A 12,903-nucleotide genomic window follows, 5' to 3' on the forward strand; every position below is an offset into this window, starting at 1 on the left:
CGTGAAACCCAATCGCGAGGCCTAATTTCCTGAACAATCTGCAGCTTATATAGGTGAAAATCGAGATCTTCGTGCAATATTCTCCTGAATGAGCGATCGGACATATGCACAGTTTGCGAATGACGACGAGCAGATCTTTTTGGGCTACGCAATATTGCAGCACGAACATTTTCCACGGCTTCTGGTGTCCGCACAGTTCGTTCACTTTTTCCCGGTTTGCCATTGCAAACAGAACCTGTTGTTCGAAATGCACGTACCCACCTCACAATGGTCCGTCCATCTGGAACTTTCCCATGACGTCCCAAGTTGAAATGTTGCCGAAATAGACGCTGGGTAACAATAGCAGAGTCGTTATTCTTGAAATAACTTTCAACAGCAAAGGCACGATGCTGTGCACTCCACCGCTCCATATCACTGTCACACTCGAAATGGCAGCTCATTAGTACACGAATGCGGCACGAGCTGGCGCGCATTCATGCAGTACGTCATTGTACAACGCAAGTCAAATTACGCTATGAACGCTGCCGCACCCTGTACTTTCATAAGCCCTCTGCAAAGACAAGGACTTCAGCTACTAATAAATGTAAATTCATAATTAAAATGTTATATACTTCTTCCTAGACAAACAGGTTCTTGTTAGAGCTCCTTCGTGGCTAAGCGGGTAACTTACGCGACTTTGCCGTGGAAGACCCGGGTTCGATTCCCGGCAGGAGCTTATATGGTTCGGATTCCTGTTAATCAGTAGGTCCACGTCTCAGATGGCCTCGCTGCTGAACGAAACTCAAAACTCAACTCAATTTCTTGTTACCTGGATATTTGCAAATGTTAAAGTGTCATATGCACGAGAGCATGCATAATAAGTCTGAAATTTTCTCAACTAGACTACGAAAAAAAAATGCTCTGACAAAATTTGCCGCCCTGAAACTTTTGTCCCGAGCCATGGCCCACAATCACTATAAAGACAAATTTCTGAGCTCCATGGTGGGTGCTCAGTGTTTCTTTAGCTTATTAGTTACAACATATTATTTTTAATTCGACGTCTCAGAAGCACCAAGGCTAAAGGAGACAATGATAATGAGATAGATGATAATAGTGGAAAAAAGAAAGCAAGAAACTCCGAGAAAGCGCACCACACGGTATTTGTCCATCACAAAGCCCACTTGACAGGAGCTGATATCGAACCAGAGACCCCATACATCAAAGGTGAACACTCTACCACTGAGCCACCGAGGCTCAATTTACTCAGATAAGTTTACGTGTAGCATCAAGGAAAGAATTAAAATAAAACAATCTATTTTTAATATATTTGAGATCAATTTAATATAATACAAAATATTTTGAATCGTATGCAGAGCCATTTTTAGCGTTGTTAAGTTCTTAATCCAACGCTAAAAAACTCTGCATACGGCTCTTCATATAAAAAGAAAATAATTTATAAAGATAATAGCTTCAATTATTTTTAACAGACAGACACCTTTTTCTACAGCTAAGTGATTCATACATTTTTTAAAGAAACAAGTAACATACATAATTTATACATCAAGGTCACTGTGAAGTTTCTGGTGCATTTTGAAGGAACTTTGACAACGTGATAGTAGGTCTATAGCTTCTTCTACTTTGTCAACTAATAAATTTTTACTAATGTCTTGGTGAATCAGGTGGCCATCATACTTTTCCTTCTATTCGAGAGCCATACCACCAAACTAAACAGTAATTGGAACATACCTATTTATGAGTGATAAATGTTATTCGTTGGTTGTGTCAGTAATGTTGAAATCTAGATGAGTGAATCGGTAAATAAACCTGAAGAATCTATTGTTAATTCTGATTTTTATTTAGAGGGCTCTGAATTATAAAAAGACTAGAAATTCGGGAGCTAAGAAGTTGGAGTAACGTAAATAATCTTGTAGTTTTTGAATTAAACGTTATTTCAAACTCTGAACTATGTCTCAATAAGGAGGCGTTCCAAGAACACGCAATCTCTAAATCGGTGCAGAGTTCGTTATAAGGTAATGTCCACACGCTGAGTATTAAGTGGCAATGAATGAGCATCACATAAGTCTTCCGTTTTTAATTAAGAAATTTCGGAAACACAAATACCAAAGATGAAGCAACGATTAATTCCTAACTGTTAACCTTTGTTGGATTCCAATTGCATAATTTGTGGTATAATTAGTGATGAACCAGAGCCAAGTTAGGAAACTACCACTTTCTTCTGTTCAGGAAAACCAAGCGCATTATGTTAGTAAAGGAGTTGATCATATTTAGTAAATAACAACCGTGAACACACTTAGGCCTTGATTAGTGCCTAGGGTGTGTAAATTGGAGCTTAGGGTGGTAAACATTCTTGGGATGGCTCTTTCCCTCTTTATATGATATATAACGGAATAAATTAATTTATTGCACTAGAAATTACTCATATGAGGTTTAAAGCATTACAGATTATAACACGCTTTTCTCTTTACGAGATCAAAATGCATGTTGATCAGGATATGGCCTAACAATTGTTACACGTATTAAACCCAAATGGGAAGCAGTAAGTACAGCGGTACCAAATTAGCTAAGTAGAAATATATTTCAAAATACACTGCATTATATTGCTTTTGAAAGGGGTGGTTTCAGAAATATAGCCTAGGGCTCTAGAGTGATTTAAACCGGCTCTGAACAACTTCAAACAATGGTACAACCTACGACAAGAAAAAAGCAACAGTCACCCTTTCCCTTAAAAAGACTTCCGAAGCTACGGACAAAATTCTAGATCAGTCGATTTAGTTTAAAATTCTAGTTTTGAACTAAAAATGTTGAATTTACTGTATTACAGGTATTTTTTACAATGAACGATGCGTTTTACAATTAGATTGGATAGTGAGCTTCATTAACAAATAGAACACCGATTTTTTCTCTGTCTTTAGTAATGGAATTCTCGTTAACCATTGCAGATTTAATGTCGAAACTTACGGAGCTTTATCAAATCTTTTACCAAATAAAATTAATACGATATATGTTTTAATAATCAGCACAACTAAGAATTAGTTTGTAATTGTTATCAATTTATTGGATAGAGAAGAAATAGAAAGAATGTAGAAGGATGTTGGAAGAGATGGAATTCAGAATAAGTAGAACAAAGACCAATATAAAATATATGGAACTCAACAAAGAAGACGGGAACTTCCTACGGCTACAAAGAGAGATCTCGAAATGTAATTATCTTGGATTGTATCTCGACAACGGTGAATGACTACATACAGAAACCCAACACAAACTACAATCTGGCTGGCTAAACTGGAGAAGGATGAATCTGTGCTGGGACGAGAAAGGACAGTATAAGAAACGATTATATAATAGACATTTTTAAGGTGGGACCCTGCAGTAAAAAACTTCTAGAATGGGGAATGAGGTGGCTTGGGCATGTAAGACAAAGAAACGACGACTATGTGGGAAAGAGAATTGGAAGGAAGAGAGGAAGACCCAAGATGGATGAAAGCACAAGATAAAAAATAATTTGATCAAAAAGGAATGGAGAATAGAGGAGAGTGGAGGAAAAGAATTAAAGACGAGAACGCCAACCCCATATAAACATTGGAAAATGTGGAGACAAAGAAGAATTAATTGCTGTAAACATTTCAGTAATTCCCTCTTGAGTAATAGTAACGATGATAATGATGATGATATGTAATTCTTCACGTATGATTTTGATAAACACTCCACATTATACTCATATTTGGTATGTGGAAGATGGTAGGGAATTATGAATCCTATACTTTTTAAAACAGTAGTTTTACCTATCTGATTGAAAACAGCTGAGAACACCCAATGTAAATACTATTAAAAAAATAATTATTTTAAGATGACAGTTTAAAATTAACACGTTGAAGAAGGATATTTTCCACAATGAATTGACTTATAACTGTTTTTCTGTTTTAAAACATAATTCTCTCCGTGAAATAAATTTTGTAAATGTTGACAAAAGAAAAGAAAATCAGTGAAACAACATTCTCAGCTTTTCAGAAACTTCACTCGTTTCACTTATCACAGGAAACATTTTTGTCTCTACCTGCACAATCCACTCCTCATATGACAAACGCCATTAACAAGAAATTCAACATATCAGCGATAAGTCCTTTCTTGCAACAACTTTAAACAGATTGTCCCAACCGAAATCTGAGTTCTTCGTTCTCCACAGTCTCTTGCTTAGTTGAAACCACAAGCACATAAGGAACATTTTGTTCTTACTTCTTCCAAGCACATTTTGTTGTTACTTCTTCCAAGAAATCAGAAGCTTTTCGTTGTCTTCCAGTTTCACTAGTTCTTCCGTTCTTCTCCACAACTTTTGTCGAAATGCTTCATCATAGACGAGTGGATTCATTTCAACTTCCTACAAAACAGAAAATACATATTACAACTTATAGTGCAAATGTAAGATTCTGTTTCAAAAAGCTGTAAGATTTTATTTTGTAGATAACATTGAACACAACAAGAGTACAACTATTGATATTGTCAGCAGTATATAGTTCATACTGATTGATAAATGAAGTTAAGAAAAACTTGAAGAATGGAATTCCTCAGGTAATCGTAGAAAATAAATGATCATATTTTTTAAGCCCAATTATGACTTCTTGATTCAATCGATGTAATGGTCAATTAAACGTTGTTTATTACTATTAAAAGGTTGTTTCTATAAGATATTGAATTAGAAACATAATGAATATTGTAAAATACACATTTGATCATTGTCAAAAAGAGGAAGTAAGTCGTTAACATTGTGACAGTTGGAACGATATTTATTTTGAGACTTATGTAGGTAAGTTTTAACAGTTTTTATAAATATATTTCCATACTGATATACAATTTATATAAGATTTTGTGCAAGTTCAGAACATTGTTCTGAAGTCAGCATTGAACTTACAAGGAGTAATTAAAGATTCTGCAAAGGAGTTTCTTGCATTTACGTTGGGTGCAGGTTGCCATTTTGAAATTTAAAGCCTAATTGTATAAAGGTCACAGGCTGATATATCAGTGGTGACACATTTTTCCATAAGTATGTTTGGGCTGCAGCTGTAAGGCAATGAAAACATAATGCATCAGAAGTACAAAAACTCTGAATAAATTTAAATTGAATCCACTATTTTGTGTAGTTCATAATGTAGTTCATCTGGGTAATTCTTAGTTTGGCAAACAAATGATTGCGGACTTCTTCAATCTTATTAAAATTCATTGGAGTTTCAGTGTTATTTCCAAAACTTGAGAGGATATCCCCAACAAATATTTCTAATACAGGGTTTAGACATTGTTGCTTACTTCCAGATTAGCTTGTATTAGCTTGTCGTGTCGCAACCAGTCAGAGCATGTAATGCAGGGAAAATATTACAAATATTTTCCCCAAGTGATTGAGCAGCTAAATGACAGCTTAATGGAATTTCTTTTTCCTTTTCCTTTCTTTTCTTTCTTTCTTCCTTTCTTTCTTTTTTCTTTTCTTTTTTTGTTAGATACTTCAAGTCAAGCTCTGTTTCAGCGCTAATTTGTAAAGGAGCAGCAGCATGCAGACAAAGTAAGTGAAAAGGTTGCAGTTTATTATGAGAGCATGAGAAAAAAAAACTTTAAAGTCTGTAGGGGCTCTTGTTGAACGAATTGATATTATAATTTGTTTGCGTTTTATTCCTTTCGATCGTAATTGAGACTCGAAAAATTTAAAAGAAACGTCATCGTATCTATCAAAGATGACGTCAATTCCTTTGGCAAAACGGTGATACGAAATATTTGGGATATTTGTGAAAAATACAGTAACAAAATCTCCAAAAAGTATTATATTTTTAAAGATGAATTTTAAGCATGAATGATATTCCATTAAAAATAAACATTTTTGAATTTCCAGATTTCATTATTTTTTAAAAAGTGTTCTTTTCATATGAATGTCCTTTTTGAATTTCCATTAATAATGATAATTTTGTACATTTTCTTTAGAATCCTTCTATAGGAGTATTACATTCAACGAGAATTTTCTAATATGAAATTGATGCATTGGAGTATAAATAATTGTTGAAATTTAGTATTATCAGTGATTTTTTTTACTTTTTTCTTAGTACTTGCAGCTTATTTTTTTTTCTAGAGGCTTTGTGAATGAAATTATAAAATAGTTTTCTTTGAATTGGGTCGAAAAATTTCCTGTTCATTCAACCCATTCGCTTTCGTACTCTTCCATCATTGAATCTAACTAATGTTTCTTTTTTGTTTGGGATTCCAGTTGAAATTTTGAAAGCGTTTCTATTTTCTTACATTGTGTCTAGATGTCCTGGCTAAAAACGACTTCCTAGACTTTTAATGACACAAATAATGTTTCATAAACGGCATTAAAACATTTGGAAAATGTTCAAGGGGGAGTTGATCAAATACGCGCCCTTCTTCGTAAAAATTGTCCTTTATTTCATCGTCCTTGAAAGATTGTTATCAGTTGTAAATGTAATTCCTTATTTCTGAATATTGATTAACCTGTATAGTTTAGAAGTTAAGAGTCTTCATCCCGGCGAAATTAAAATACCGCTAATTTTAAAGTAATTATGTGATATCTTTAAATAGATAAAAGATAATTGAAATATGGAACAAGAGCGCCCTAGACAATATTATTTTGCGTGAGGTACCGTTATCACAAGTCACCTAGTGGCTTTCCGTTTTCAGCTGTTTAGAAACGCGAAAATAAATGCCGATTTTCAAAATGGCTCGAAATCGAAAGCAGATAAGTGAGTCGTGATAACGGTATCTCATGTAAAATGATATTGTCTAGGGCGCTCTTGTTCCACATTTCGATTATCTTTTATCTATTTGAAGATATCACATAATTACTGTAAAATTAGCGGTATTTTAATTTCGCCGAGATGAAGACTTTTAATGTATTTTGCATAATGATTTCTACTGATCTATTTTACCTGTTACAAAGGATTATAAGAAAGAACTCGGAACTGGGCACTTTTTCAGCCAGAATAATGGTGAATACCTTGTTTCTAACTAGATAATCGTTTCTAACTCTTAAAACCATTACTTGGCTCTGGGGTGGGTAAATAGAACGTTGATTTAGTTGAAAATTTCTTATTCCAGATCATTGAGTAAAGCATCATAGTTTAACCTCAGTAAGGTTTCAGTATGGGAACAAATTGAATCAAAATTTACGCGGGAAATCGAATGAAATATTGACCTATTAAAATTTACTTTATGTACCGACAGCTCTTTCTCAACTTTTAACTTTATTCTCTCTTTGTGCTTAGTACAATCAAAAAACTTACCATTTTCACCGCGGCCCCAGGCCGAAATTGTTATCATTATCAAAAGTAAGAGGAAATAGTCTCCCTAGCAAAATACCCCAGTTAACCAGTGCCTACAGCTACCGACAAATACCATATTCTGATGAACTTCTGAGGAACACTCCACACGAAGCATTATAAGTCTTTTTCTCAAATCTTTATTCAAGGTTTCACAAAACAGACTTTTCTTCCTCCTGAAGGTTTCTTTCGCCATTCCTATCCTTGCTTTTATTTCACGATCCCATTTCATCTCATTACTAATAATACTACCCATATATCGAAAACTATTCACTTCTTCTATTTTCTCCTCTTCCACTTTTATATTTGACACAGACCGCATCGTTCCAATCACCATGGATTTTGTCTTTCTAACATTTATTTTCATCCCATATTCTTCGAAATCCTTTCTTAAGTTTTCTAACATCCTATTGATTTTCTTTTCAGTTTCTGCAACAAGCATGTCTGCAAATCTTATACATCTAATCATTCTGCCTCCTACCGAAATGCCGTCTACAACATGTATGCTCTTTTTCACTATCTCTTCTAATATATATTAAATGATGGCGAGAGACAGCATCCTTGTAGAACTTCTCTTCCAATTGCACTTTTCTCAGTCAGTTCCTCCCTTATCCTAACAATTATTTGTTGATTCATATATAAGTTTCATATGAGTCTTAGATCTTACCATTCCAACCCAATCTTCTTTAGAACTCCCAACAACAATTCCCAATTCACCCGGTCAAAAGATATTTCTAGATCAATAAATACAACACACACCTATTTTCCTTTTTCTATAAACTTTTCACCGATCACCCTTAATAATCCAATTGCGTCTCTTATGCCCGTATCTCTCCTAAACATAAACTGTTTCTTCTCAACTTTTTCGTTTGTTCTTCCATACAATCTTCCGTTCAGTATTCAGAGCAGAATTTTAGCTGCATAAGATATGAGACTAACAGTTCTATAATCCTCACACTTCTTTGGGTTCGATTTCTTAGCCATAGGTATCATGATTATTTTCAGGAAGTCTTTCGCCCACTCTCCTGTTTCATATATTTCATTGCAGAGACGGAACATTTCTTTCTTGGTCTTGTCTCCCATATTTTTAATGAATTCGATTGTTATATTATCTATACTGGTTGCCTTTCCATTCCTAATCTCGGATATAGCCTTTTCAAACTCATCCCAAAGAATACAAAATCCTTTATCATCCTTGAGTACTTCATTTTCTACTTTAACATTTAGGTAACACGGTCTATCCCTACTCTCATATAAGTCTTCAACATACTCTTTCTACTCTTCACTTTTCTCGCTGACTACCTTCCCATTCTTATTTTCTACTGCCACCGTAATATCCATTTGTTTCCTCCAAAATAACACAATTTCACCTCCTTTTACATTTCCTCATATTTCCCAATTCTATCTAATTTGCATTTTCCGTCCTAGCATTTTCTTTTGTAAAACTCTTCCCTTGCTCTACCTCTTTCCCATCGTAACTCATTGTTTAACTTTCTGTACATCTTTCTGCCCTCTTCTGTATCAACCTATTTCCAAGTCTTCCTCTCCCTCATTTTCTGCGATATATGTTCCGTAACCCACGGTTTTTTAGACGTTTGTGTTCTTAGACGCAATCTACTACATTTTCTGTAGCCTCCTGTATGCAAAGTTTAATATGTTCCCACTATCCGTTACTACCTGCACCTATCCTTTCCTCGTTTTAATATTTTTCTTCGAATTTTTCAACGAAAAGATTTCTTATTTCCTCGTCTTTCAACTTTTCAGTGTTCAATACTTTGTTGCCTATTTTTCTTCTATCTATATTTTTCAGTTGAATATCTATTTCCAGTAGCACAAGATTATGATAAGAGAAAATGTCTGCTCCTTGAAGGGTCTTCGCGCTCTTCAAACTATTCCGATACCTGTCGTGAATCATAATATAGTCTATCTGATATCTTTGGCCATGTATTGAGATTATTTTGTTTCATTTCTCATTTAAGATTTTCTAATTTTCCTTCCTGTAACATAGTACGTACGTTCCATGTCTCTATCCTAAACCTTTTGCTCTTGCTTGTCTTTCTTTCTCTATTTTCTCCCATTGTTACTTTCTCGACCAACAGTCTTTCTCAAGCCATTATTCCCTCCCGAAGATCCGAATGGGGCGATATTTGACCTCCGGAACTATATTTTGACCTGCGAAAGACCATTGTACATATGTTCTCTTTTTGTTATCAGCAAACTAGGGAAAAATAGAGTGGTGGTTTCCCGTTGCCTTCCACCAAGCAGTATCATAACCATTAAAATTACTCTGACCACGCCTGAGATTAATGTCCATGTTGCCGTATCAATCACTATGATTTCTACGAACTTTGAGAACTGCTGCCTTCTCCCAGAACACTCTTCGTCTGGCTACCCCATTTAGGCCAAATCCGTAGGGGTGACCCTTCAGGTAATGAACTACCACCGACATAGCTCTAAATTTCACTCTAGCACGTAATCCTCTCCACCCGACTTATAAGTGTCTTTGTAAAAATGGTGTTTATCGGGGAGGAGCCAATACCTTAAGCTTAGTAAAAGTGAGAAATATGTAATTTAAATAAGTTGAGAATTTAAGATAATTAGTAGTTACCTCACAGTCATCAAAATATTGGCCACTCACTGACTGGACCCTATGATCCACCGCCAGGTAGATCTGTGTCACTGCTCCCCGCTTTGGACTCTGCAGAAAATAAACATGAATTTTATATTGCAATACGGTTAAATATCAGAAAATTCGAGGCACTTCCACAATATAAGTGTACTAGGGCCCGTGCGAACTGAGGGAATTTGTTGTTGCTATGTTGGTCACACTACTGTGTAGCTTAGCTCCTACACTTTTCAGCGAGCCCAATCACGATGACCGAAACTGAGGCCATAATAATGTCTCCCGTGAAAGATGTCAATAAAATTTGCCACCAAGTGCGAGATTCACAGCATTGTCCGTGATCTCTTTGTGAAGAGAAACTCTTGGTCTGAAGTTTTTAACGAGATCAAAACAATTCAGAACAAGGCGAGGGGACTGTTTACGAAGGAAATCTGCTTTCTGGACGACAATGCCAGACCAAATACGGCCAATGCAACAAAGCAACTTTTGGAGTCATTCGGATGAAATGTTTTGAACCATCCCACGCATTTCCCTCACCTCCCGCTTTCAGACTATCATCTGTTCACCTCCCTCAAGATGCACATGGGTGGAAAGAAAGTTTCAACTGACGAGGAAGTAAAGGTGGAGATGAAGAATTGAGCAAAAGAGGTGGCGGAGACTTCTTTGACCAAGGCATTAAAAAAAAATGATCCCTCGTCTCATTAAATGCATCGAGAGGGATGGCGACTGCATGGAAAGATGCTGATGTAACCATGTAAAAGTTTTGTTTTAAATACTTTTTTGAAACCTACAAAAGTCTAGTACACTTATCTTTTGGATGTGCCTCGTAATATTAGATAAACGATCACTTGCCTACAGCATTATTCACAGTTGAAATATCCGTGGGTGAATTAAGGCATTGTGAAAAAACAAGAATTAGATTAGGCATCAAGAAAGATTTCTTTTAAAGTCCTATACGTTACAGTCCACTAAGTGGTATGGCTTTACTGATGCCTGTTACAAATGTATTTACTATTACTTTTAACTCCTTACACCTTGTGGTAAATACAATCATAAAACATATTATTATAATTAGTTGTATACATTAACGGCAACATTAATACTTTTGTGCAAGTATACCAGGAAATGTTGGAATAAACGATGATGATGGATCACATCGGAATTGGTTTTTGTTTCCTAGATTAGAGTTTATTGGCGAATGTTTAAAGTAGTTTTCCAATTGCTCGCGATTCAAGTAAACATCCAATTGGCCATACCACCTATCGAGCAAGGCACAACCAATACTGAGAACATGCAATACATGACAGCAAGTTTCCTTCATGAGGACCATCCTTACCCTCATTTCAGTACAGTGGTGCTGGCAGCGAATGAGGATTAGGATATCAATGTTATTTGAGGGTGAGGACAAATGAGTGGTGTGCGCGTGAGGCACTAGAATAAGAATGAGGGCATCATATTATTTGATGGTTGGCCAACTGAGGCAGATTTACTGTAATTTAGTATTACTCTCGTAGAAGGAATTGAAAATGTCTTCCTTAATCTAGACCAGACTCGGGAGCAGTTCGGAAGGCGAGTGCGCAGTAAGAAATCGCGCTCTCTCGTTTTCCTCTGAAACTAATCACACTATTCTTCTACAGGTGATCACAGTATGCGAAGTCCAAATGTGGTGATTTTTTAAAACTTATTCCTTAAACTAGACCTGACACTAGAATTCTTTTTGTTCATAATGGAAGGCGTACGTATTGGAAGTAAGCTTTAAGAGGTACACAAACAAGCTAACAAGATAGTGTATAATGTAATTAGTTTATGAATGAGATTGAGCAGAATATTGCCGATGTTGATCATGGCGATCACTGCGTTCCCACATTTCAAGCAAGTATCAGCTGCTTGCGGTCATAAGAAGGGAGAAGGGAATTGGGAGGGACGTCCCCGTCAACCTCATAAGCTTTGGCTTTGTTCACGTTCATCTTTTAAAGATAAGATAGGAATATAATGAATTATGAACACATGAGACTGGATTTTCATTAGTAATAATTAAGAATACAATTAAATACTATTGCAAATTTCTCTCTACTTGTCTATAACCAGTGGTGCTCTTCAGCCGGTTCGCACCTGCTCGCTAGAACCGGTTGTTAAAATATTTTGAGTTCGCAGAACCGTTTGTTATACCCAGACATAAACACACACACGCGTGGTCTAACCAAGAGTGAAAGAAAGATGTCAAAAACACCTTTGTGCTTTTCCCATTCGCTTGTATTGTTGTGGAAACAAACAACTTTCAATTGTTTTAATTCAATGGGCAGACATAAATTTGAATGGGCAGATAGAAATTTGAATATGAATTCCGGGATACATATTACGTAACGCAGCAAAGGAGGAGAGAGGGTTCGGCTTTGCGTTACAAAGTATGACACAAGGGAGGAGAGAGTTAACGTCTTCGTTATGTAACGTGTTTTTTCTGTAATCTGTATTTTTATCCTCAGGTTTATATGCAATATTTTAAATAAATAATTTAATTCAGTTCTTTTCATTTTTATAAGTCAATATTTATATTGTTTTGGAAAATTGAGAACATATAGCCTGTATAAATTGGATCATGCAAAAGGGATTTAAAGACGATACTAGACACCAAGCATGACTGATGACGAACCCTTCGTGTATTTGTAGCTATCGTCGGATTCGTCGCAATGCGTTTACAATACACGCTTTTCTGGAGTTAGTTGTTGACGATGGTAACTACCGCTTGAAAATGCCCTTGCGTTCCCAGTCGTATCGCTATTTTTTAGAATAGATTTAAAACTTTTGATTTGAATAATTACCCACTCTATTTTTCTAAAGGGTTTTGCATGTGAAACAGTGAAACGTTTTTTTCGTGAAATAATATTTTCCGCGACAGAACGATCCAAGTAAAATAAGATATTAAAACCCGAATTCGTCGGATATTCATCACATACTTAATTTTCTATCTTT

General features: G+C 35.7%; 1 protein-coding gene across 1 annotated transcript in view; it reads right to left on the minus strand.

Annotated features, from left to right (window-relative positions):
- Positions 1-1,323: 1,323 nt before the first annotated feature.
- Positions 1,324-12,903, minus strand: part of LOC145666948 (retinol dehydrogenase 12-like) — a 64,436-nt gene continuing 52,856 nt past the window's right edge. The window contains exons 7-8 of the mRNA XM_081734567.1: positions 9,919-10,008; positions 1,324-4,375 (exon numbers count right to left, since the gene is read on the minus strand). Coding sequence (XP_081590693.1) covers positions 4,256-4,375; positions 9,919-10,008 — 210 coding nt within the window. The 3' untranslated portion in view covers positions 1,324-4,255. The remainder of the gene's footprint in view (positions 4,376-9,918; positions 10,009-12,903) is intronic.

Source organism: Thermobia domestica, chromosome 12 (genome assembly GCF_964235325.1).
Source record: "Thermobia domestica chromosome 12, izTheDome1.hap1.1, whole genome shotgun sequence".
NCBI classification, from domain to species: domain Eukaryota; kingdom Metazoa; phylum Arthropoda; class Insecta; order Zygentoma; family Lepismatidae; genus Thermobia; species Thermobia domestica.